This window comes from Xyrauchen texanus, chromosome 9, assembly GCF_025860055.1.
Source record: "Xyrauchen texanus isolate HMW12.3.18 chromosome 9, RBS_HiC_50CHRs, whole genome shotgun sequence".
In the NCBI taxonomy this organism is placed as follows: domain Eukaryota; kingdom Metazoa; phylum Chordata; class Actinopteri; order Cypriniformes; family Catostomidae; genus Xyrauchen; species Xyrauchen texanus.
In genome coordinates, this window is record NC_068284.1 from 9,831,958 (window position 1) to 9,859,628 (window position 27,671).

General features: G+C 37.3%; 2 protein-coding genes across 2 annotated transcripts; one reads left to right on the forward strand and one right to left on the reverse strand.

Annotated features, from left to right (window-relative positions):
- Positions 1-2,587: 2,587 nt before the first annotated feature.
- LOC127649786 (THO complex subunit 1-like) lies at positions 2,588-15,020 on the forward strand. The gene is made up of 21 exons (XM_052135019.1): positions 2,588-2,670; positions 3,194-3,267; positions 3,461-3,521; positions 3,634-3,703; positions 4,060-4,178; positions 4,975-5,023; positions 5,280-5,375; positions 5,923-6,005; positions 6,106-6,173; positions 6,285-6,393; positions 8,712-8,846; positions 8,965-9,065; positions 9,174-9,240; positions 9,344-9,394; positions 12,897-12,967; positions 13,133-13,228; positions 13,348-13,413; positions 13,505-13,588; positions 13,698-13,845; positions 14,317-14,398; positions 14,605-15,020. The coding sequence occupies exons 1-21, from the start codon at positions 2,620-2,622 to the stop codon at positions 14,880-14,882; spliced, it is 1,959 nt and encodes a 652-aa protein (XP_051990979.1). The 5' UTR covers positions 2,588-2,619; the 3' UTR covers positions 14,883-15,020.
- Positions 15,021-15,047: 27 nt separating this feature from the next.
- LOC127649787 (ubiquitin carboxyl-terminal hydrolase 14-like) lies at positions 15,048-27,098 on the reverse strand. The gene is made up of 16 exons (XM_052135020.1): positions 26,938-27,098; positions 25,814-25,959; positions 25,691-25,723; positions 23,230-23,334; positions 22,987-23,090; positions 22,825-22,883; positions 21,550-21,680; positions 21,319-21,399; positions 20,768-20,856; positions 18,794-18,908; positions 18,634-18,699; positions 18,454-18,546; positions 18,248-18,373; positions 18,102-18,162; positions 17,730-17,837; positions 15,048-15,845 (listed from the first exon to the last, which is right to left on the reverse strand). Exons 1-16 carry the CDS (start codon positions 26,951-26,953, stop codon positions 15,706-15,708), a joined length of 1,473 nt encoding a protein of 490 aa, XP_051990980.1. The 5' UTR covers positions 26,954-27,098; the 3' UTR covers positions 15,048-15,705.
- Positions 27,099-27,671: the final 573 nt, after the last annotated feature.

Genomic DNA, 27,671 nt, shown 5'->3' on the forward strand with positions numbered 1-27,671 from the left:
ATTGGTGTCTCCAAAAAAATTGCCCTAGGTGTGGATGTGGAGGTGAGTGTGAGTGTATGTCTGTCTATGTGTGGCCCTGTGATGGACTGGCGACCTGTCCAGGGTGTCCCCCGCCTTTCGCCCAATGTTAGCTGGGATAGGCTCCAGCCCCCCGCGACCCTGTACACAGGATAAGCGGTTGACGATGGATGGATGGAATATTTTATGGCAGTTTTTTTATTGACGCACAAGAGTTAAACATTAAGTTAATTTGTCTTATTAATATTAAGACACTGATGTTTCATTGTTTTTTATATTGCACCTCCAAAAATAACTTGTCCTAGTACTCATATGAATGCACTTGCCACAAGGTCATTAATTCTTTGCTTTTTGGAAATCTTCTATAATCTTTTGGAAATCTTTCATAGGTGACTTTTACTGTTAAAGGGATAGTTCACCAAAAAATTTAAATGTGTCATTATTTTACTCACCATCATGCCATCCCAGATGTGTGACTCTTTCTTCTGCTGGACACAATAGAAGATTTTTAGAAGTATATTTCAGCTCTGTGGGTCCACATAATCGAATGGTGAACAAAAATTTGAAGATCCAAAAACCACATAAAGGCAGCATAAAAGTAATCCATACGACTCTAGTGGTTAAATCTATACACTGCATGCCCAATTATTAGGCAAGTGAGTATTCTGATCTTATCATTATTTCCATACACATTTTCCAACTCCAAACCATATAAACTTGAATGCTTATTGGATTCAATCATTTTCAGATGGTATGTATTTGTGTAATGAGGGAGGGTGTGGTGAAAGTGACTAACATCTTATATCAATGTGTGCATAATTATTAGGCAGCTTCATTACCTCAGGTAAAATGGGCCAAAAAAGAGATTTAACTGACACTGAAAAGTGAAATATTGTAAAATGCCTTCTTGAAATAACTAAACTATTGAGGCATGACCATCGGACAATCAAATGTTTTGTTGGGAATAGTCAACTGGGGCACAAAAAACACATGGAGAAGAAAAGATGCAAATTAACTGCTAAAGACTTGAGAAGAATTCAACGTGAAGCTACCAGGAACCTATTATTCTCTAATGCTACCATATTCCAGAACTGCAACCTACGTAGAATGGCCAGATGTACAAGATGTCAAATCCCCCTGAGACATGGCCAAGGCCAAGAAGGCTGAAAACATGACCACCACTAAATACATTCACAAGTTGAAGCATCAAGATTGGGCAAAGAAATACACGAAGACATGAAGGTTTTATGGACAAATGAAATGAGTGACTCTTGATGGACCAGATGGATGGGCATATGGCTGGATCACTAATGGAAACAGGGCATCACTTCGTGTCAGGTGCTAGCAAGGTGGAGGAGGGGTACTGGCATGGGCTGCTATTATTTATGATGAGGTAGTTGGACCTTTTCGAGTTGAAGATGGCCTGAAACTCAACTCTCAAACCTACTGCCAGTTTCTGGAAAGTACTTTCTTCAAGCAGTGGTCCAGGAAGAAGTCCTCAGCATTCAAGAAGGCCATGATGTTTATGCAGGACAATGCTCCATCACATGCATCCAAGTACTCCACTTCTTAGCTAGCCAGCAGGGGCCTCAAAAATGCCCAAATAATGTTGTGGCCCCCTTCTTCACCTGACTTAAATCCTACTGAGAACTCAAACTTGATTTACAGTGACGGAAGACAATCCACCTCTGAACAGCATTTGGGAGGCTGTGGTTGCTGCTTCAGTGAAAGCTGATTGTGAACTATTTAAGAAACTGACAGACTCCATGGATGGAAGGCTCATGGAAGTTATTGAAAAGAAGGGTGGCTATATTGGTCACTGAATATTTTTGAAAGGCCAAAAATGTTATTTAATTGTCATTTTGTGTTATTTATTTGTTGCGCTTACTCAAAAAATTGAGAATAATCAAGTGAGTTGGGAGAAATTATTTTTGTAATTTAGTTGCCTAATAATTGTGCACACTAATATATTCCCCTGAGAAATACAAAACTAACTTTTTCTTTGTTAAACATTCAGATTTGAGGTTCAATAACATTTTGGATTGACTGAGAGCATTGTGTTTGTTCAACAATAAAATTAATCCTGAGGAATACAATTTGCCTAATAATTGAGTATGCAGTGAATATTCAGATGTGATGTGTAGATGAGAAACAGGTCAATATTTAAGCAATTTTTTTATCCACTTTTACATTCTTCTTCTTTTGTTTTGACGTTTATTTGTGCATATCTACAACTACTGGGCATGGAATATAATTTACTAAAGTTACTACAAAATCATAATTAACTAATATCATCTCCTTTCTCAAATTCAAAAGTAAATGTACATTGGTCTTTAGTGGGACATATCGTCCTCCATCTTCTCCTATCGACTAAAACTAAGTTACTAGAGTTTTATTGATGTAACTATATATTTATGTTGCAATAATCACAATATAATGGTGTAATACAATAATGCATATTTGATTGTTGATTGAAATGCTCGCGTGTGTAAAAGGGGCGTGACTGCCATCTGCTGGACATCTGTCACACATTCCGCTCACATTTTAAATGAACCGGAAGTACATTGAGTCAGGAGTCAGACGGACAAAGCGCTCGTAAAGATGTCGCCGCCGTCCCATTTCAACTTCACTGAAGCCAGAGAGAAATTTACGGTAAACCGTCAATGTTATTTCACGAGTATCAGTGGCCGACAGATGTGCTTTGACACTGCCAGGCGATTCCGCTATGAAAAATTATTAGTTTGAGCATCTTGGCAGCTAAAGTTGAGCATGGTCGTGTATCTCCACAATAAACTCATATCTGATCACAGTAGCCAAACAGAAAGGCTATTCTTAATGCATTTGATCTATTTGATATTTAGACATAGACAGTGATTTGTTAATGAAGGCCCCTAGATAGCTGATTATGTTTGTGGAGGACAGTTCAGGGGTATCATGGTACAGTTATTGTAATACAATGGTATTCATGTGCTTCAAAGTGTACATGTCCAAAAATCCAAGGTATTACCATGGTACAATACGTTAAAAACATGTTAATATCATGGTAACATGACCAAAAGAAAACGTGATTTCATCAAAAATAATGATGATTTTTGTCTAAAATAGCATAGGCATTAAAATCTACAGGATCTATATCTCAATAAATCATACTAAAAGTGTGTTTTTCCCCTTACAGGCTGCCACCAAAAGTGCAGTAGATATCAAGAACTGTAAACCCCTGACCAGCGCTTTCAGTCATCTGCATGGAAAGTAAGCAATTTTGTTTATCAGTTATCTTTCAAATCTCATTGATTTTATCCTCAGTTGTGCAGCACAGCGTTGATTTGCTGTGTTTGAACCATTTGTTTTCTCAATGATTCATTTGCACATGTGCTAATGTTGGAAGATTTGAATAATCTTGTATGGATCACTGTTGAGATGCTCTTTATTTGACTGCTCACAGTGAAACGGAGAAGAAAACCACTCTTGATCAAGCTCTCCGAGGAGTCCTTGAAGAACAGATAGTGAGTTCACAGTTTTACTAATGATTTCATGTTCGTTTTATAGCATCGAGGTGCTTGGATTTGTTATTTGAATGGTTTGTCTATGAGTCTGATGTGAATGTACTTTTTACAGGTGAAGCAGAAAGTGAATGTTGAGGATTTTCTTTCTCTGATCTACATCAGTATAGATGGTGTGACTGAAGGTATGTACACTTATACCATTTTATAAACCATCTGTGGTTTGCAGTCTCTATAATGGGGATACTGTACAGTCAGTCAGTCATTATTGCAAAATAAACCTCGGTAATATGATCAGGACTCAAAACCTCTAAGTGGTGTTATTGTATGTGTGAAGTGGAGTGATTTAAGCTATATAGGAAATCAATTGCTTAAGGAACGTGTTCATTATAATATAGTGTACTTTACTGTATATAATATAATCTGTATATAACTGTATTTGACCACAGAATGCTGCATTTGACCAATCAGAATCAAGTGTTCCAGAGAGCAGTTGAATAAGTTGGAGATCAGCAATATTTTTGTCTTCATGTCCACACAGGCATCTGCTCGGCCACCAGTCCCTTTCTTCTTCTGGCAGATGTTCTCGACTGTCTCCCTCTCGATCAATGTGACAAAATCTTTACATTTGTTGAAGAAAATGTTTCTACGTGGAAGTCTGTAAGTTTGGAAGTATATTTTAGTTTTCTTTAATTGGTAGTAGTGGTTGATATAAAAACTGTTCAGGGTAATTACACTTAGAGGTCGACCGATAGTGGAATTTGCCGATACCGATAACCAAGGTGGTGGAAAAGGCCAATAACCGATTAGTCATCTAGAATGATGAAATGTTTTTTAGTCATTTCCTTACTATGACAGGCACAGACATTGAGGCTACAAGAGTCCAAAACGAATAAAATCCCAAACACAGTTTATTGTGCAACCAAAATCCCAATAATAAACAGAACAATTCTGATTTGTTGCATAATATGGGACTTTTAACTATAAACAAGACAAAAATACACTAGGGACTTGGCTCAGTTACAATATTAGTAAAGTATTTACCAAATTAAACTTTGTATAGCCTATATAGTTACCAGATGAAGAGTTTGTATAGACAGTATAAGTATATGCATATATACATACATACATACACCAATCAGCCACTACATTAAAACCACCTGCCTAATATTGTGTAGGTCCTCCTTGTGCCGCCAAAACGGCGCCAACCTGCTCACCACAGTTGTACAGAGTGGTTATCTGAGTTACCGTTTTTTTTTTTTTTTTTACAAGATGAGGTATAAAACAAATATTGGCAGAGATTTTGGCCGATAATCAATAGTTCCAAAAAGCAACTATCTGCACCGATTTATCTGTAAAAGCAATATATCGGTCTACTTCTATTTACCTCTAGTTATGCTAGTATTTGTGATTTTGTGCTTTCTCTCATATTGTGTACTTTCTCTCATGTTTACAGAATACATTTTACTCTGCTGGAAAAAATTATTTGTTAAGAATGTGTAATGGTGAGTTGTGATGTTTTTAATTATATAAGCATTTATTGCATCTATACTACTTTGAAACACTTAAACGCTTATCTAAGAAAATTCAGGCACCCAAACATTAATGTATAAATGAGGATAAATATTAAAAATAATAATACTATTGGAGTAATCGGATAATTGCGGATCATTAATATTGACCGATGCTGATAAATCACCAAGATAACTGTCATCATATTATAGTTTGAGGTATCCTGACATTACCTCTGTTCCCCTACAGATCTCCTCAGAAGACTCTCCAAATCTCAGAATACAGTGTTTTGTGGACGAATTCAGCTATTTTTAGCACGTCTCTTCCCTTTGTCAGAAAAATCTGGTAGGTTTTATATTGATATGTATTGTATTATTTGTTTAGGGGTTAATCTGTTTTTTCTTTGGGGATTATTATTGGTATTTTGGTTGCACATAAATGAACCTCATCCATTCACCTCATTAATCTTATTATCCTATATATATAATTACTTCTTTTTATACACCTCATAATCATATTAAATCAAACTACACAACGATGACTCAAAGAATTTATAGATATCAATTTAATTTTCTGTTAATGCCTGATCTTCTGTAAAGCTGCTTTGAAACAATGTGTGTTGTGAAAAGCGCTATACAAATAAAAATCACTTGATTTGAATAAATTAAATCCCAAAAGCATTTTTTTTTTTTCTACCAAAATCCCAAGAATTTTTCTAATCAGTTTATCTAAAAACAAAATATGCACTGACGTGAGGATAAAAATATGGATGAATATTGTCAGTAATGAAAGTGACTAATTCATAATGATTATTGCAGATAAGTGAAAGTTCAAAAAGCGGTAAAACCGAAATAGCGGTAGCTACTTCTAATGTCCTCTCCCTATATTTCAGGACTGAACCTACAGAGTCAGTTCAACCTTGATAACATCACCGTGTTCAACAAAAATGAGCAGGAGAGCACACTTGGACTGCAGGTAAATGAATGCTCACAAATTAACTTTAGATATACTGAAAATGAATATTTTTGAAATGTAATCTTTGAAATTAATTAACATGCATTTTTCAATCTCCTAGCACTCAGAAGTGAAGGAGGAGGGGATGGAGGAGGGGGAGATGGGTGATGAAGATGCACCAGCTCCCTGGTAAGAGATGTTTGTATCTTAGTTACAAAGTCAACGTCCTGTTTTTTGCCTTTATTTAGGGTTGTTATACTGTTTGAATGAAGCCTAAGATGAAGTGCTTTTATTTTGTAGCTCTATTCCCATCGACTACAACCTGTACAGAAAGTTCTGGACCCTGCAGGACTATTTCAGAAACCCCATACAATGCTACGACAAGTTCTTATGGATGACTTTCCTCAAGGTACCTCAATTCAGAACATGCAGAAAACAACAGAAGAACGTTTTTGTTTGACAGTTATGGTCTACAACATAGTATACAATACTGTATATAGCAGATGTTTTTGTTTAAATATAGTATGTTGTACAATTTGTAGAATGGAACAATGAAATTGCACATTTTAGAAGGAATTGAGCACATTGCATTGAGGGAGACAGTATGTCATGCAGCGTGGTCTGGTTTTATACTGTCATAATTTAGTCATATTTTTTGTCTTTTGACGAAAATGTAATTAAAATTTAGTCAATATTTCATTGTGTCATATTCATACATTTTAGTCACTTTTACTCTGACTAAAATGGCATATAATGTTAGTCGACTTAACAAATTTTAGTTTACGAAAATGTGCAAAAAAGGACAAAAACTTTTCAAACTGAAACGGACTGAGCCAAATATTCAAACATTAAAAAAAAAACAAAAAATTATAAACATTTAATTCTTTATCTATCAAACATATTCAAGATTTATCAGTATAAACAACCTGAGAAAACCATCTTGAAAACCAGAGCTCCTGAAATAATGGCTTATAATGAATACTATGAAGTATTAACTAAATTTGTGATTTCTTCCTGCTTGAGAGACTACAGTATTCTGTGTTTTTGGACAGTTTAGGATATTGCGTCAGCCTACATGTAGCGTGTTCTTACAGAAATGGCATATTCACAATGCAAGTTGCGCATTCTGACTAGCGTGCAAAAATATGAGTCCGAGACTATTTCACAGAGACAGACCACTTCTATTAAAATGAACAGGAGCAATTGGAACGGCCAACCGATATAGAAAAGGAAGTCCAGCCTTACAGGTGAACAAGCCAGTCACCTTTAAGATACAGACATGGCCTGTCAGTCAACTCGAGAACACTCATGTGCATTAGCTGGTATCCGTAGAAACGGCTGCCCAAACTACCTGGGAGCATTCCTAAGATGGCCGCCAATTGGACTGACTTGCCTTGAAAGGGACTTTGTTTGAGTTCACCTGTTCATTCGCTGCATTGTAAGTGTAGATCATAGTTTTAAAGGATTGATAGACCAATATGTCGGCCAGGCAGATTAATCGGCCATCCTGCTCTCCAGATAATGGTATCGGCCATTGAAAAACCCGTATCGGTTGACCACTATTTTAAAGCAGTTTTTAAGTTTTAAACTGCTTATGCGGTAAAATCCCGAACATACTATGAATAGATTATTTAAACCAGTTGTTTTCTAGATTTTTCTTTAAAAACAAACCAACACACAGTTCATAAAATGTTTATATCTTGCAGTTGCTTGTTTTTCTCATATTTTCATAAACGGTATGTCAAAATAATTTGATTATCGTAATGATGCATCTTTTTCACCTCATCTACGTTAGCGTTGGCCAAATCAAAACACTTTGTCAATTAACATTTTTGTAGGGCTACGACTAGCGATTCTTTTGATAATCGATTAATCTTCGATTATTTCTTCAATTAACCTGATAAAAAGTATAATTTTATTTCCTGTATTTAAAAAAAAACAAATTATTAAGGGCTTAATGCTTTATCTCATGATTCGGTTTAATTCACAATACTGAATTAACAATTTGATACAATCACAATAATTGAAACAAAGCTTAAATCAAGATAACTTAAATTTGAATGGTTGTTTAGGACCATCAAATATTCTCCCATAGCATTAATATACAATGTATTCAGCATTATATAAAGTAGTTTAAAATAGTACAATCATCTGTTAACTTAAAAGGTATCTCGTGCAGTGCAGATTTACTTGCGCTTTTAACGCTTGCATTGGTTCTCGCGCTAACAAAATGCACTTACACAATAAGGGTAAACCATCTAAAAACTTTTGTAAACCTGTAGACTTTGACCTCTGAGACACCAGTTCTATGAAAACTGCTCAATTGTTTACATTGAAACTGAAATCGTGGAATGATGTTGTAGGTTTACTAAATCGCAAAGCACAGTGTAATCAAAATAATGGCACATCCATTACTGTGTTGCGATCGGTTTGATTGATAAGGATGTAAACGCTCATTCGCTCAGTGAAGTTTAACACTGACAAGACTTGCTTGTGGTAAAGACGAACAGTTTTGCAGAATGTTGCCGATCATCCAGGTATTTCATGTATGCATAAATTATTTGTGCAGTGCACCGCATACACATTGAATACTGCATTGTTTTTAAAATCGTGGGATTCAGCTGGTAGTAGAATATTCTGAACATAGTCCATCTGCCTACATTTGTTTATCATTCTGGTCTCCCAGTTGCTGGCACTGATTTTTTTGACTCATTGTGTTCTCTACAGTATTCCGACGAGACACTAGCCGTGTTCAAGAGTTATAAACTGGACGACATGCAGGCATCTAAGAGAAAGCTGGAGGAGATGAGGACTGCAGCTGGAGACCACGTCTACTTTGCCAAGTTTCTCACCAGTGAGAAAGTGGGTGCTTCCAGTCATTAGCACTCATCCGTTCATTAAAAATCCAGTCTAGCGGAATGAACATTATACTCCCATCATAAACCTCTTAACTTGAGGGGAATTTTCCATCTTTCTGCAGTTGATGGACCTTCAGTTGAGCGACAGCAACTTCAGACGACACATTCTGCTTCAATACCTTATCCTGTTCCAGTACCTCAAGGGCCAAGTCAAGTTCAAGAGGTCAGAGAGACAACAATGTAGCACTTACAGTAATCTTTTAAGTACAATTTTGTCCTGCTTTTGTCATTTGTTGTTTTTCCACACCTAATGTCTTCTCAACCCTTGCAGTTCAAGCTGTGTTTTAAATGATGATCAGACTTTATGGATTGAGGACACAACCAAAGTTGTCTATCAGGTTTGTTTCCATACAAATAACTTATTGTGGGGGATACCTGTGAAATTACTGTCAAACTTATTTTTTGGATTATTTGTATTCACTTGCCTTTCCTCAATTTAAGTTACTGAGAGAAACCCCACCAGATGGTGACAAGTTTGCATCTATGGTTGAGGTAAGCAATGACCACATTTACCTGCAGTTAAGACATTTTTTATTTTATTTTTGGTTGATCCAAAAACCACTATTTTACTAGGTTTTTCAATAAAATACAATGTTTATATTGCCCATAGACTACTCAAAAACAAACAAATATGCACATATAGGTAACATGTTGCAATATGGAATTGAGTACACGTGTTAGTGCGGGTCTCCATAAAATGACTTCATTTTACTTCAGAAAAATTTTTACTTCCCTTTTGGACTGGCCGATATGTAAAAAACATTTGAATGATAATCGCGTTTAAAATATCAATATCCAAATAAATGGTCAATCCCCGTGGTCGGTGTATAATTTTGCTTTATTGTTTTTTCTTTAAAAATGAATTTATTGAAACACAAAAGACATTTCTAAATTCAAATTGCACTTTAAACGAAACGAAAAAGCAATACAAATAACGAAGTGATAAAATATGATATATAACCCCCTCCCCAAATCCTAACATTTACCGTCTCCAACGGCCCCATTTACCATCACGCAAGTATCAGTATGCAACAACAGGTGAAAATTACTAGCACATGAATTACGAATTAAAGATAATTATGAATGTAAAGATAATTATAATAATCATAATATTAAATAAGCCTAAGAAAATCGAATGTGTTCTTATCGAATGTGTTTGTTAACGAATGTGAACGTGTCCTGTATTACTTCATGATTTAATCACTTTCGTCTTTTATTTAATACATATATACCTGTATACATTACTGGACCTGCAGAGTTGCGTTCACAATGTGTAATATCGAACTAAACTTGCAGTTCCTCACGAGATGATCGGAGATCATGTGCAGCATTCTCATAGACTACATTATTCTTGCAAACAGTTTTCATTTGAATGAAACAGAGAAAAGGGTGTGATAACTCTTTACATGGGCTTGTTTCACGAGACTGGGTCCTGTTGCACGCCTCTGAACAGTGAATCAGACACGAGCATTGACGGCTTGTGTCTGTTCTTAAAAATATAATAAAGTGTGTTTCTTCAAACACATCAGCATTTCTTGTCATGTGTCACACCAAGACACATTTTGTGGGTGGTGGGTGCTATAGCACACCCTAGTTGACAATAAAAAGTAACGAACGTTCATAAAATCGCTCGTAGAAAATGCTCTTAACAGCTAAGATCAATAGTTCTTGGGAAACAAGTCCCAGAGCTCTATGAATGTTCATGTGTTGGAGAAGCGCTTTCAATGCACTCGTAAAGCTCACTGCGCACATCAAATCAGATGCGCATCGGCGGCTTTTGTTTTGTCTGGTCTTCAAAATATAATCACATTTTGTCAAACGCACGTCTTTGTGTCTAGTTTCTTGTTATATATCACTCTGAGAAGTCTTTCAGGTCGCCTTCCACAGTGGCTGGTACATCAGCAAAATACTCTGTATGAAAAATCTGCATTTGGAGGGTGTTCATTTCAAACCTTGTTCACCAGAAGTAGGCTGTAAAATTCAGGAGAAAGGAAACAAAACAGTGTCATTGACTTCCAGCTTTTCAATCGCACCCACACTTTCTGTTGGAAAAGTATCTCTAGAAAGTTTTAAACGATCATGTGTTGGTGAATGGTGAGAGACCCAGCGAGCCACTTGATTTATAACAAAGAGCCACAGGTTCCCGACCCCTGATTTAAGGGATTAAGAGAAAGCAGTTTAACACATACAGAAAGCTGCTTGTGCGGTCATGTAAACACATCAGCAGGGTTCTAACAGGTTTTTGAGTGTGCATGTGCATGAACAGATTGAATAACAAACGTCATAGGATAGAGCCAAACATCATATCAAAAAGTCAACACAGCAGATAGAATTCTGGGACTATAGTGGGAAAAGCACAAACTATACCCATTTATACACACCAATGTAAAATATCGACTGCCTCTCATGTTCATGTATATATGCGCTGGGGGAATCCCAGAGTTTTTTGTAAGAGGGGAACCCCCACTGTTGCGGTGCAATTCCATTGCAGGTCAGGATAGAAAGTTAAAGAAACAAACAACTCTGGAAGATCTGGAAATAAAGTGAAGCAACATAGGATAAAACAGTGCAGTCTTCCTCTGATATCAAGTTTGTTATTTACAATAACAATGTGTCGCGGGGAAACACTGTTGCTGCTTACTGTCCGAGCCGCATGTATACAGAAGTAAATAGTTATTTTTATACAACACAATACTAATGTACTAACTTAGCAAGATTTCAGAAATCAATATTTGGTGGAATGACCCTGATTTTCAGTCACAGCTATCATGCGTCTTTCACATTGCTGTTGGGGGACTTTATGCCACACTTTCAAATTCAAGCAGCTCTGCTTTGTTTATAATGGCTGGTGGCCATCCATCTTCCTCTTGATAACATTCCAGAGGTTTTCAATGGGGTTCATGTCTGGAGATTGGGCTGGCCATGAGGGAGTGTTGATCTGGTGGGCCTCCATCCACACCTTGATTGACCTGGTTGTGTGGCATGGAGCATTGTCCTTGTGGAAAACCAATCCTCAGAGTTTGGGAACACTGTCAGAGCAGAAGATAGCAAGTTTTCTTCCAGGATAACCTTGTATGTGGCTTGATTCATGCATCCTTCACAAACATGAATCTGCCCGATTCCAACCTGGCTAAAGCACTCCCAGATAATTAACGATACTCCACCTGGATGTCTAATGGATAGATCGAGACCTGGAGAGGCCTACAAGCCACAGTGCCTTGCACCCACTGTGAAATTTGGTGGAGGATTGGTGATGATCTGGGGGTGCTTCAGCAAGGCTGGAATCGGGCAGATTCTTCTTTGTCCCAGGAGATCAGCAGTTACAGGAATACTCAAACCAGCCCAACCCTAACAATCAGCCATGCGATTTTCTAATCAGTCAATCATGTGGTAGCAGTGTAATGCATAAAATCATGCAGATACGGGTCAAGAGCTTCAGTTAATGTTCACATCAATCATCAGAATGGGAAAATAAATGTGAGGCTGGTTTGTGTATTTCTGTAAATGCTAATCTCCTTGGATTTTCACACACAACTGTCTCTAGAATTTACACTGAATGGTGCCAAAAACAAGAAACATCTAGTGAGTGGCAGTTCTGTGGATGGAAATGTATTGTTGCTGAGAGAGGTCAACAGTGAATGGCCAGACTGGTTTGAACTTACACGGTCTACGGTAACTCAGATAACGGCTCTGTACAATTATGGTGAGAAGAATATCATCTCAGAATGCTATTTTGAGATGCATGATGGTGCTGTTTTGGTGGCACGAGGGGTACCTACTCCATATTAGTCAGGTGGTTTTAATGATGTGGCTGATCGGTGTATATAAAGATGTAGGGACTGTACTGAGCTGTGAAAGAAACGGGCACTAATAAAATATTATATATGTTGCATGTAAATCATTTGTACTCTTCCTTTTGTTGAAAAATATAGTTTTACTCATAACTAAATGATCTCTTAGTGTCATCTTAATTTATTCATGATATCATCAACAGCACATCCTGAACACAGAAGAGAACTGGAACTCGTGGAAGAATGAGGGCTGCCCAAGTTTTGTGAAAGAAAGGTAATAATAATGATGATGTTGACGACATCGGTCTCATTTTATGATTCTAATTGTATTGTTACATTTTATTCTGAAACGTTAATTCTTAGTGCAAGGTTTCTAAAAAGACTAAATTATATAATGTGGTAAGAAACTGAGTGTGAAAAAATTGAAATAATTTTTCAGACCAGCAGAGACCAAACCCATCCGGCCCAGCAGAAAGAGACCAGCACCAGAGGACTTTCTGGGGAAGGGCCCTGATCGTAAAATCCTCATGGGAAAGTAAGATATTAATATTTCATTATTCCATAATTCATATTGCTGAGCCAGTGTTCCAGACAACTGATGGTGTGCAATCTTATTTTCTGTTAATGATTCCCTGTGGTGTTCACCTTGATCAGTGAAGAGCTCACAAGGCTATGGAATCTAAATCCTGACAACATGGAGGCCTGCAAGTCAGAGAGCAGGTATGTATTTCATTGACACTCTGGAAAAGATCCTGCTTTATTCATTTAGTCAGAGGTTTTGTATTAATTCATGTCTTGATCTTGGTTGAAGGGAGTTCATGCCATCACTGGAAGATTTTTTTGTAGAGGCTATCGAACAGGCCGATCCTACAAACATGGTGGAGGAGGAGTACAAGTACAGCCGTTTACTAATTCAGTCTCATTTAAAAAAATAAATAATATATGTATCACACTTAACTGAGTCTTCAGAATAGGTTATTGAATAATTTGCTGTTTTTCCTCAGAGTTGTGCGTAACTCAAATTACGGCTGGCGAGCCCTGCGGCTGTTGTCCCGGCGAAGCCCCCACTTCTTCCAGCCCACCAATCAGCTGTTCAAGAGTCTGGCTGACTATCTGGAAAACATGGTCATTAAACTGGCCAAAGAGCTTCCGGTGAGTGTAGGTCCACCTCATCTGATGCTAAGAGAAAGGTGTAGCAATGGCAGATAACATTTGAACTAGTGGTCAACTGATATGGATTTTTCTGTGTCAGTGCTGATATCTAGAGAGAAGGGTACCCAATATAATTAAAACTGATAAATCTGAAAACAAATATATTTTACTCAATGTTTTGGCCTTCCGTTCACACTGAAACAGCATTGAACCCAAAAACTGAACTTTTTCGAAAAGGCTCTCCTCAGAGTTAAGCGTTTTTAAATGTTTTAGTGTGTAGACGATCACCTTTTTGAAAACGGCAGTGTGGATGAAAGCCTTTCAAAACGAAAATGCAGTTTTCAAATTTATCTGGATTAATGTGGATGTGGTCTCAATTAATAATAGCAAATGAGACAAAAATCACTCTTTCAGCTACCAAATTGGCCTTTTACATTTAGCTGTGAAATAAAGCATCTTTTTTTCTTACAGAAAGACCTTCCATCGGAGGAGATAAAAACCGGAGAGGAGGATGATGAGAGTGGTGATAACCTGCTGAAAGAGAGCAATGATAGTGAGTATATCATCTGCCCTTAAGTTATGTGAATCGTTTGGAAGACTGTATCTGAATTTTATGGTGTTTGCCAACACACTGTTTGTGTTACTGACATAACCTCCAATCGTGTGGCTTGCATTAGTAGTTTAAGCAATCAGATATGAAAAAAATTGGTGAAAGAATCCCATAGACTTTTAAGGGACATTTAACTTTTCTCCCTTCAGGTCCTAGCATTCAGAGCAAGATGGTGACAAACAGTCAGATGGATGATATCGCCACAAAACTCAAAGCAAAGTGGAAGATGCTGGCGGACCATCTGGAGATGAGCGAGAAGGAGATCCGTGTGATCGAGTCAGACAGTGAGGATGTGGAGTTGCAGGCGAAGATGCTGCTGGTGGCCTGGCAGGACCGAGAAGGCTCCCAAGCTACAATGGAGAGCCTGGTCACGGCCCTTAATGCAGCTGGATTCAGCAACATCGCAGATGGTCTTAACGAAACATAACTCCACAGCATCCCCTTTACTCTTTCAACTTATTGGTTAGTTTTAAGCATTTTCAACATGAAACATTTGTATGTTTTTGCTGTACCAAAATGAATTGTATTCAATACCATTATAAGTTTTTGAAATAAAATGTCCATACCAAATGAATCCAATGGTTTTGTTTGCAAGTAACAGCCAAGAGTATAATTGGCATGTTTATTTGTTTTCACTGATTATAAAAAGCCAGCAGTCAATAACTTATTACATTACTGTATTTGAGTATTACAGGACAGAAATTACAATGGCGTTTGTTGCATGGTAGCTTGACGATAGGAGGGTTTTGAGCAAGAAGCCATCCTCCTCAAATGCTTCAGTAACAAAATCCACCTTTGATATTCAAACCAGGCCTTGCATCACACAACATATCCTTGATGACCCCCCCTCCCATATCATACACCCTCATCTTGATGTAAAATGTCCAAAACTTGGCCAAGAATATCATTCATGAACCAATTATCTACATCTCCAGAAATGACTGCTGTGGGATATGGGATACCAAGCATGAAAACCTTTACAGAGGCTTAAAAAATAACCAATGCATTTAGAAAATAATTGCTCCAAGTCCAAACAAGGATAGGGGTATCCAGCAATTGCTTCAATCAAATCTATCATCCATGGAAAAGGGGGGAAAAAGAAACACTCAACTCACATGTGTTGATGCATTAAGAGTTCAGAAAATATTAAGGTCAGGTTTTTAAAGACACCAGGATTTATTGCACATCTATACAGACAGTGCTTTGAAATGGCAATTATGTATACTTTAAGTTTCTTCTGTGAACCACTGTTACTCCTGAAGTATTTCCAGACGTCGTGGGCCATACAGAAGAACGTATGCTATATGCCAGTCGCCACCACCAGACAGCTTTAGGATGTCCTCTGGTGTTACAACACTGACTTTGTCATCGTCAAACTTCACCCATTCATCTGTATAGAGAGTAATTAATCAATCAATATCAGCTAGAAACTTTTAAAGACCATGGAAATGTAAAAATTTTAATGGATTGACAATTTTCTTGGTTTTCATCCAATGATGACCTGAAATTATCCAACCATGCAAGCAAAAATAATTAAAAGCTTGGTCACTTTCACAATTAAATTTTGCACGAGTACAACAAATTACACACTTTCTTAAAGTGAATGTGTACTTTGAAAATCCTGAAGGAACCCAAGGCGAATTAGCCTTCCAGGTTTGCCAGAAATATTGAGCCTTTCCCAAATTACACACTAGACCCTCTGAATCCACACTTCCTTGACTTAACACCACATATAAATTGTGGGTAGAGGTCGGCTGTGAAGCTCGCATGAGGGGTGAATTCAAGGCAGAAAATGGCTACAAAGGGGGTACACTCATTAGTGCAAACACTTCTGAAACGGAGAAGGCCAAATGGGACAACGTATGCACGTGGTGGCTATCCCAAGTCCACATCAAGTGCAGCATTTGGGACCGAGCTAGGGCTGAAACGTTTAGTCAACGTTATCGACAATAAAGAATACAATAATCGTTTGATGCAACATGAGATCATATATATATATATATATATATAACGAATGATGACGTGGAGAGCAGCGCTGCAGCTCGAGCCTGATTGAGAATAGGAAGAATTACAAAGCTCACAGTCCAGATGCACTCCAAACCGCTTCAGGTGATGTAGATCACAAAGTATGAGGGAATAATACAAAATAAGTAAATACAGAAGCACTCTCATTGTGAATTAAGCAGAGCTGCCGCTTCGCTGAAGCCAAACTTGCGTGTCGAGCGTCTTTAAAGGAAACACCCCGGCGTTAAATTTAATGTGTTAAAGCTCTTATTAAAGTTTAAATAATAAGGAAGCAGATCATGTAAATAACTACAAACTCAGAAACTGGCATTTCTCTGAGTGGTCGGCATTTCTCTGAGTGGTCAGCACCTCTTCTATGAGTTGCACGAATGTCCCGATCTAAGGGAGAGAGGTTGAAACTGAATCCGGCTGATGCACGCACTGTCGTGCGGACGCTCGTCCCTCAAGCATGCACGCTTAATTCAGCTAGATTATAACGTGATGGCTCATGAATTATTGAATTAAAATACAGTAATACGTCACTGAATTTCTTATCGTGAAGAAAATTGGCATTATCCAACTTTATTAATAAGAGAGTTTGTTTTTTTGTGAGTTAAAGATGGATTGAATTGAACAGAAAGGTGAGAGAGGGTAGTCTTCACCCCATTATACATTGCAACAAAATACGTTTTTGATTTGTTTTGGCTTATTTTCCAAAAATAATATCTAAAAATAATTTAAAACAACACACATTTACTTTAGCAGCTATACTGCTGAATAAACAATAATTATCTAAGAATGTTGAATATAATATTAAAAATAAAAATGTTTTAAAATATCTAAAAATCCTGAGAAGCAGCATATAAGATATTTAGACTTGCTTTTCAATGAAAGACAGGCGGTGTATTCAGAAAGCTGTATTCAAAACAATTTTCAGTTTGCTTTGCAATTCCGTTGACTCAATTGATGCAGAAATGACACACTTCAGCTGTAAAGTTATTTGTCGACATATTAATAGCTAGCTACCAGAGTAACACTGCATCTGGTTTAATTACATTTGAAAGCAAATGTTAACCCTAGAATATGTCACTGGCATACGTTTGCAAACAGTTTATGAATAGATGCACACATTGAATCAAATTAATGCTACAATTTAAATAAGAATAGTTTCACAAAAATGAACACAGAAAATGATTACGCTCGCGTTTCATGAACAAGGCCCATCAACATTATTTTTGAATTGGAGAGTGAAATATCACCAATTATTCACCTTCTTTCCTTTTAACCCAAGCAACATAGTGGCCAGATGAACTGGATCGCCCCTGGTGTGTCAGAACCGCCTGCAGATCATAGTAACCGCTATTGTTTGAGCCAAAGTCTAAAGAGAACAAAAAGATATAATTATGCAAACCCACTTCCGGGGTCAAAATGATGGTTCATTCAGTAATAAAGATCTGACATAATTTACTAGAGCATAAAGGGAGATGTTAGGAACAATGTTAGTCTCAGTCAACACTTACTTTAATTTTATGACCAAAAGGAGGCAATTAAAGAGAAACTAGACTGCGGCTAACATTGTACCCAACATCTCCTTTAGTGCTCCATTAAAGCAAGTCATACAGGTTTAGCACAGAGTACTCACCGTCAGGAAAACAAAAAGGTTCATATTTAGTGTCTTTAGATACCACAACCTTCTGATTCACCTGTTTAACGAGAAATAAAACAACAGGCAAATGAAAATTGCTATTTTATAAATGTGATTTTATTCTGACATCAAACGGCACTTACTTTCGTCTGCTGCTCCAGTTTCTTGTCCTCCATCTCCTTGAACTTTGACCTCACGGAAACCATCTTCTCTTGAAGTTCAGCAGTGCACAGCTCATAGACATCCAGCATTAGAGGAAATTTAACATCCTAAACACAGCAAAATGATATAATGACATAATGAATAACATATACAGTAGATATAGCTCACCCCAGAGTAAAAGACCTACCTTAAGGACTTTGGCATTCACAGATTCTTTTTCTTTGTAGTAGAAGCGGACCATCTGAACCGTCAAGTACGCCGGGAGACGGCTGATTTTAGACTTAGAGAAATATAAGGAGTGACTGTTATTTGTTAATTAAATATTTTGATAAAACATTCTTAAAAACAAACAAAAAAAAAAGCTTACCGATTTGATATAGAGGGCATTTCTTTGTAAGGAAGGAGATAATTTTGTGATGTCCTCCTGTAGCCTCTAGAATGGGGGGAAAAGGTAAAGGTTAACAGGGACTGTGATCACTGGTAGGTAGCACTTACTGTGTGGAGTGAATGATCTGATCTACACTCACCAGTCGGAGTCCAGTGGCGAGATATTTGACTTCCTGGTTGATGAAGCAGCTGAGCTGCAGTTGGCTCTCTGTGCCTTTGGTTGGATCTTCTTCCTCTGACTCGGTACACTTCATACTGAACACATACAGGCTAAGGGCCTTAACAGATACATACACTGCCATACTTGAGCAGTTGACACATAATGGGTTCATGGACTTCGACACAATATTAGGATCAAATTGAAATGAATGCATATGGGAAAGTGTACATCGTAGTTCCTGTAACTGGTCATCATTTCTTTTAAGTTTGTAATGTTATCACTTTTTGCCTTCACTTATTTTAAATGGTCCTATGGTGTGACAAAAGAACTTTAAAGTGCAAATATTCCATGTAGTCTCTCGACAATATTCATTAAATAATTTGTCAGCTGAAAAAGAAAAAAACAACATTCTAATTTAAAAATAATCTTGATAATACAATTTACTTGATTAAAGGCAGATTTATACTTCAGAGTCGAACCTACAGTGTATCCTGATGTGCACCTCTCCAAAAATTGAACTATATGTCATGTCTACGCAGTCCACAACAGAGCTGATTTGTAACTAGATACACTCATCCAGGATTATTTCTAATGTATCGGAGGTGGCTTTGTAAAACTAATTTTAAGATCTACGCTTTATATCACATTGTATTTTGGCTAGTTTTAATCAGAAGCATCTGCTGTTTTATTTCAAGAATTTACAAGAACAAATATGACAAAAACCCAGTTTACAGCTAATAAACTCTGCTCTTTCATGGCTTAAACGTCATATATATTTGGTATGGGAGTTAAGGTGCGCACACACTGCCAGCAACATCGCGTGCGACAGCGACTCCATACCATTCATTTTCAATGAGTGCACAGCCACTTCCGGCGACACGAGCTGTTGCGACTGTTGGCAACTAGATGTGGGCGTGTGGGCAAGTTCAACTTTATTCAAATGAAGAGCGACTAACGGAAGCGACAGCCAATAGGAGAGAAGACGGGAGAGCTCACGTGATCCTTCTCTCTCTCAGAACCTGCAGTAACGGAAAGATGGATGAAAGGCTAATTCTTGCTGTTAGAAAATTTCCAGTGCTCTATGATATGTCTCTTCCCACGTACAAGGACATTTTTAAGAAAAATACTGCGTGGAAAGGTGTATCTGAGATCGCGGGGATTTTATGTACCCAGACAGACCGGCATTTGCATTTTTCGCCGCAGATAAACAGCCGCTATGGCAAACAGAACACCTGGTTTCTCATTCATCTTTGATATAAAGCACTTTATGTACTGATTCCATTTACAGTTAGTCTTTTTCCTCCAAAATGTTTGTTTTTAGTGGCAAGAAAAGAGATTCGCTGTCAACAGCAATGGAGTGGCATCCGTGAATGTCATTTATAAACGTTACTAGGCAACCAGTAGTGGGAACACCCACTAGCGACTTCACCGCCAGCCACTGGCAACCTGCAGCGATAAAGTCGCTGGCAGTGTGTACACACCTTAAAACAATATGATTGATACAGTATATTCCTGATTAATTATCTCTCTGCATGGAAGACGTGTATAATAATATTATGTACCTAAATATCAACATGTTCACATACTTGAGCATGAACTCGTATTTAATGCTACAATAATTTACTAAATACATTTGAATTTTTGTTTATGAAATGTGCAATCATTTCTGAAATGAAGGCATTTTCTCTCAATGCACTAGTATTTTGGCTGTGTGCATGCAGACACACCAATGCAGAACCATAAATGCAAACCACCGTGTAGAGGCTGTGGCGCAGCTCCAACGCAGAAGAATAAATCAGCCTTAAGGCCTGAGAACCAAACTGAGTGCTGCGCAGTCCATTAAAGTGAAAGGAACCACAGCACACAAAAGACTATGAGAGTATTGATTGAGAAAGCAATCCTGATATAGATCCTATTCATACAACAACAACAATCAAAGAGGTTAAAAGGATACGTAGTCTCAAATTCAACACCAAAATACTGATCGATGAAGTTCTTCTTTTTTGTAGCGGCAACCGCTCCACTTTCACTCTCCGTCGCAGTCTACAATTCAATGAAAGACACGCAAAAAGTAAACATGGAGATATCGAAGGACCCATTGCAAGACTGTAAAAAGTTGGGCAGAAATGGTTATGGTGTTTTTACACCAAATTAGGTCTCGAGTCTTATGTACTTATTTTATTATAATTTATTTATTTGATCTTTCTAGTAACTTGGGCAACTCTTGGGCATCTTTCTGTATGTAGTCATTTGTGATCTATATGCTTCTAAATACAATCATTAAAAAAACATTATAATTTCATCACAAAAACAAAGACAAAAAGTACACAATTTTCATAAAACAAACAGTTAATATCTCTACATGGTAACCCTTGTTCAGCAGAAAGTCTCAAAAGGGCTCATTTGCAAATATTTAAAACCATGTTAAAAGAACGGTTTAAATTTTTTACATCTCGATTAGTTTCAGTAACAATGTCATTGGAATAGATAATAAAGTAGTCTGACCTCCATTGGGGTTTCTGGTTCTAGAGGTTCTAATTTCTGCTGAAGGACTCGCATCATCTGGACCCAGCACTCGTTGGCATCCTGGGTAAAAAACCATATTTCAGCTAAAAATACCCAGAATTAATGGATTCAGCCAAGATTATGAAACCTGCAAGTTCATTATTCCTACAGAAACTCCATATTCATGTGACAGAGCAGACCATATCCGTTTACTTTAGTTTATCTTCTGACCTGTTGGAGGTACTGGCCCTGGTCTCCTTTCTCTGCAAACTGTGGGAAGGCCATGTGCAGGAACTGCAGCAGAATAATGGGTGGAATGCTTGAGGAGGTCTTGTCCATGGACTCATACAAATCACGCAGAGCTGAACAGAAAATGTATTTTATCAAATACGTGCTACATGCTGTTAGTAGTACTCACGTCACAAGCTACAAAGGCCTATTCACACAGAGAGTTGTTCACTAGAGATCTAAGTATATGGTTTTTTTTTTTCAATGACCAATACTGATACCAATATTTAGAAAACTGGATGGCCGATAAACTATATAAATACGATTTAACAACAGCAAATCAGAACGGACACAAGATAAGGTTTACACTTCTGCTAATCAGCCAAGCAATCATGGCAAAATGGCCAAATTTTTGCCAATATATCAGTCTATCACGATTGCTCACCATGAATTTTGTGAAAATCAAAGCAATGCATTCCTATTCACATTGGAACAACATTTGTCCGACAACAAAGCAATGTTTTTTTAACCCTGCACTTTTTATTTTATTTATTTTTTAATAAAAAAACCTTCATTGAACAGTTACAGGCATAATGGTAACAAACTAGTAGAGAAAAGTTCCAATAAAAGTTGACAAATGAAAACGTTATTAAAAGGAAAAGGTATTCAAATATTTTCCTTGCAGCTTGAATACACGGTTGTACACAACATATGGTGAAACACTCTACACAAGTGCGTGAACGCAGATGAGTGCGCTTAGTCACTTGCCAACACGTGGTTCGGTTGAACAAGCTTAACGTGCGTTACTGTGGCGAGAACAAACCTCATTACTCAAGGGCTGTTAGAGTTACCTTCAAACGTCTGTGCCATTAAACTGGATGTGTTATTATTCAGGTAAGTTGCTTGACTTTAACAACTTACTCAGTAATGGTCTCTTCAAACTGTTGCTCCACCATGACAGTAGTAGAGTTAAAAGAAAAAACCTCACCGTAGAAGTGGACAGTTCACACTAATCTTGCTATTTTATTGCTGTATCCACACAGTTATACAAGCAAGATATTTTTTACTTTTAGCCACAGAATTTTTTTTTTTTATCAAAATGACTATACACCTCTACTATGATGAACATGTGAGTTCAAAGTAATTGCGTTAACTGCATTTTAATGTTTACTCCAGACAAAGAGTGTCACATTATTTACCCATTAACAGATGGATTGTATCATGCATATGAATGACTAAAAACTATTATGTTACATTGCAAAAATGTTATCTCATCACCTGCTGTGATGTACTGGGAGGGTGCATTAGCTCCAGAAGACCTCAAGGCACCAGAATACCTACAAGTGGAGGCAAGGCAGCACAAAACACAGTTACAGCAAAACCAACTTTAAATGTAATATAAAAACGGAGCGTGACATGAAGGGTATGCTTAAAACGTACCTCCGGAGAGCATTTTTGAGCTCAGGCACAGAGTGCAGACACTGCACTGTTGCATTCATGTAGCACGTGTTGCCCAGATTTGTCAATCCACATGGCATCTCCATCTGAACATGATATTAATTAGAGAAATATTTTCACAAGTGTTCTTGGAATGTAATTTGAAGGTTAAACATGTGAAGACTTGTTCCATTCCCTGTAACTCCTGATCCAAGATCTAAATCTCATACTAGTCTGAACACTCACAGCAGATGCGAGCTGCTCCTCTGTCATGTCCTCTACAAACATGGGTCGTACAGCAGGCTCTTCAGGCAAGGCATCTGCAGAACCCATCATCAGAAGGGTCATCCCCTACATAGGAGATCCAATTAAATTAAGAACACTCAAAATTGAAGGAGTACTAAAGGATAAACTACTTTAGATCGAAAGACATATCATATGGTTAATAAAGTGAGATGAAAGTGATAATGTAGTCAGAAAGTAATTATTGGGAAATTGTATCAGGCTGAAGGGGTTTATTTCGCAATGGCTTGCTGACTGTGCATTATCCCACTTATTACATGGCTACTAAATATTAATAAATAAATGGACATGAAATATTGATTTGAGTATAAATTGTTTTAGTATGCGAGACGAACGAGCGTGGAGTGATAGAAGAAACAAACTAATTTGAGATACCATTATCCCTTAGGCTACTTATTACACAGCTCTCTGGAATACTTGATTCTGATTGTCAATTGCGGCATTCGGCAGTCTGATGTTTTAAAAAATGATCACGAATCCGGGGATAACATGATATTTCAACAGTCATACAGGTATGGCATGCCTCTTTCCTAATTCTCATATCACTGTGCGATCTCTACAAGCTACTTAATAAAATAATTACAACTCAAATCAATATTTCATGCCTATATATTTATTAATTTCTAAAGTCTTGTAATAAGCAGAGTAATGATGAGAAGTCAAATTCGCAAATATATAAACAACTTACAGAACTCCAATGCAAACTGAAGGTGGACTTCAGCTGTTTCAGGAGACTTTGCGATCTCTTCTCACAAATGAATGCAATTTCAACTCAAATCCTTATTTCATGTCAATTTAATTCAATTCAATTTGTAATAGTATAGAAACTGCACTTCTTAGGGTGACAAAACTTATCTATGGTGGAGGATGCTGGAGAGTACTCCATTTGAGTGTTTCTTGATTTAACAGCAGCATTTGCTGCACTGCAGCAGTTGATTATTCAGTTTTAATCGAAACATTGAAGAGATGGGTGTGAATATCTGGGGTGGCTTTTTAGACTGGTTTGTTTTCTACTTGATGACTAGTAGATGTGGTGGTGGCGTAGTGGCTAAAGCACAGGGCTGTTAATCAGAGGGTCCCTGGTTCGAACCCCATGGCCACCACCATTGTGCCCTTGAGCAAGGCACTTAACTCCAGATTGCTCCGGGGGGACTGTCCCTGTAATAATTGCACTGTAAGTCGCTTTGGATAAAAGCGTCTGCCAAATGCATAAATGTAAATGTAAATGTAAATGACTAGGAAATTTGTAGTGTCTGTTGGAGATGAGAAGTCCTCCTCTTCAACAATATATTGTGGCGTTCCGCAAGGATCCCTTTTAGGGCCAATTTTGTTTTCTCAATATATGTTAGCGCTTGGTTCTATGATTTCGAAAATAAAAATAATATAATTTTAATTGCTACGCAGATGAACTGCAATTGTATTTGTCATTGAATCCCAATGATCAGAGTCATTTAAATGTTCTTCAAACGTGTATAGTAGATATAAAAAAAAAAGTTAGATTGAGTCAGCACTTAATCAAGTGGTCCCACATATCAAGCAGGTGGTGACAAATTTGGGAGTCTATTTTGATACTAATTAAAATTTTTGAATATCACGTCCGGAAGTAAGATCACTCTCGTTTTTACCAGTTAAGGAACATTTCCAAGGTTAGACATGTCTTGAGATTCAAGGATAAAGAGAAGCTCATACATGCTTTTATTTCGTCTCCCCTTGATTATTCTAATGCCCTTTTTTTCAGCGTTAAATCAACACATTTTAGCACAGCTACAATCAGTGCAAAATGCTGCAGCTAGACTTTTAACATGAACAAGGTCTTTTAATCATATTACTCCAGTTTTAGTTTCTTGAAAATGAATTGGTAACCAGTACAGAGTTGATTTTAAGATTTTACTAACTACATATAAGACATTACATGGGTTGGTGCCTGAATGTTTAGCAGAACTTTTAAGACCTTATGAAACATTTAGACCTCTTAGATCTTCTTGTCATGAACTGTTGGCTGTTCCAAGGTGCAGATAAAAAACAGGTTACAGAGCACTTGTAGTGAAGGCCACACAATTATGTTACAGCCAGTCCTGGGATATTAGATATGCATAATTTGTGTCTTTTTTTTAAAGTCTTAGACGCTACAAGTTTTGAAACTCATTGTATAGACTTACGTTTATTACTATGTGAAAGAGTTGTTTTACTGTGTGTGTGTTTTTGATTTTATGTTTTGTGAAGCACTTCATGCTTAATTGTTAAAAGGTACTATAGTGCATTACTATACGTGCAGTGCAAAAATACAGAAGAACACTGAACTGATCCTCTTGAAGATATTGAAGGAAATGCAAAGATCTGAAAGTTGTCAAACTTCATTGATTATACTCACATAATTTCCAAAAAATCATTAAGCGATACTTACATTCTTCAGCTTGATATTTCCCCACTCGTCATCCTGGTAAACGAAGAAAAACAAAGTCACACAATCACAAAAACTTCCCAGACAACAAATAGAAAGCTCTGAATGACTTATCACAGCCGTTACCTTCAGTGTTCCTCCTTTCACCATGACTTTCTGTCTCTCTGGCTGAACTCCTGTCAGAGCGAAGAGCTGGGCTTTAAACACCATTGGCGGCTCCTCTGTGTTTAGCTCCACCGCGTCAAACTTCTCCTTTCCCCATTTCACATTCACTAAATCAGTGACACAGCAAAATTAATCAGTACCACACAAAAAATGCAAAGAACGATACAGGAGTTGTATAGCCACAGAAAACTTGATATATTGATACACTTTGTAAAAAGGCAGAAACTTTCACACAGTGTGTTTTCACGCAACAGAAATTATGTCAAGAGTGCTTAAAACTCCATTCACACAAACCTTTTTCTCCAGACAAAACCCATTAAATCACACCATGTTCTGTACACAGACGACAAAAGACAGGCTAACGACATGAGACTGCTTTTGGTCCCAAAAGACGATACTGCATTATCAACTTCTATGTGTCAGACCAAATGAAGCATAGCTCTGACAGTTCAAGCCAATAAATGGCTCGAGACCTACTTAAATTTACCATGTATCATGCAAACTACAATCTGTGATGCATCAAATTTCGATTCACAGAAGCAGGTTATATATACAACTCTTCTTTAAACGAAGCAAGCTGGCCTTAATTTAAATGGATTCTTTATTTCGTATTTTGGGCATTCAAGAGCATGACAAGCTAAGCTGCTAAACCTAATGCACACAATGATAAGTGAAGTTTGTATGCATTTACATAGATATATGTTCAGTTATAGACTAATGTCAACAGGTTTTATTAAGTAAACATTGTTTGTTGATTAACAACAGCTATAAAACATTTTAAAGCCAGTTTATTACACTATGTGCTGCTTAGCCGGTGAGCTAACATGCTGCATCGCTGAATCTCAATTCTGACATATTAACACTCACAGTGTAATCTCACATATAAAATGAACATGTCTCCCCAAGAGCACGACATGACAGAAAGTTTGTCTACTTGTTTTGTTGCTTTTCCGTGTTTATTTATTTTTTAACCGATATTAGCCATTGAGGCCTGAAGCTAATGTCTCGTGCTAAATGCGTTGCCTCTTCTCTCACATCTCTTAAATTTTAAACTATGATTTAGGTACAAGTACAAGTGGACAAACCTGTAAATACGGGCATCGTTCTGTTTTCTTGTCTTTTTTAAAGCTCTGCAGTTGCGAAGGCCGGATGTGAATCGTGATGCGGAAGATTTGTCTGTCTCCTAACTTCATTCAAACAGTGGCCCACAATGACGCTGCAACTGCATGCTGAAAGAATCGATGCGCTCGGCCAGCGATCATGTAAACCTGGCGAGGAATATGACGACGGCTTAGGTCATGAATATTAACTACGTAATATTGACGTTGCCCACTTACCGGCCAATTGCGAAGGCTTGACTAATGAATATTAAGAAAAACGCCTTCAACGTAGTAAGATTACAAAAATCGGATTCAAAAGTTTATCACACTAGGGAGACCAATATAAAGATGTTTTATTTGGCTGTCATAATTTAACTTTTTTTTCATAAATATGTTTATTTTGTTTGGAAACACTTTTACACAACACAATAAACAAATAATAACATACAATGCACATTATACAATACATACAATAGAGAATACACAGTATACTATAAAAAATGTATATATAAATATGCAGTATGGTTGTATAGTGGTTGTATTGACATTCAGGCTGTCGGTTGATAGGCAGTTGCCAGTGTGTCATTAAGAGAAATATATTTTAGGACAGTCCAGTGTGAGATTGTACACATAATGTACAGTAATGAATGTAATGTACACATATGTGCATTACTGTGTGCTATGCCACTTTTTTATTAACATACACTCATATCTAGACA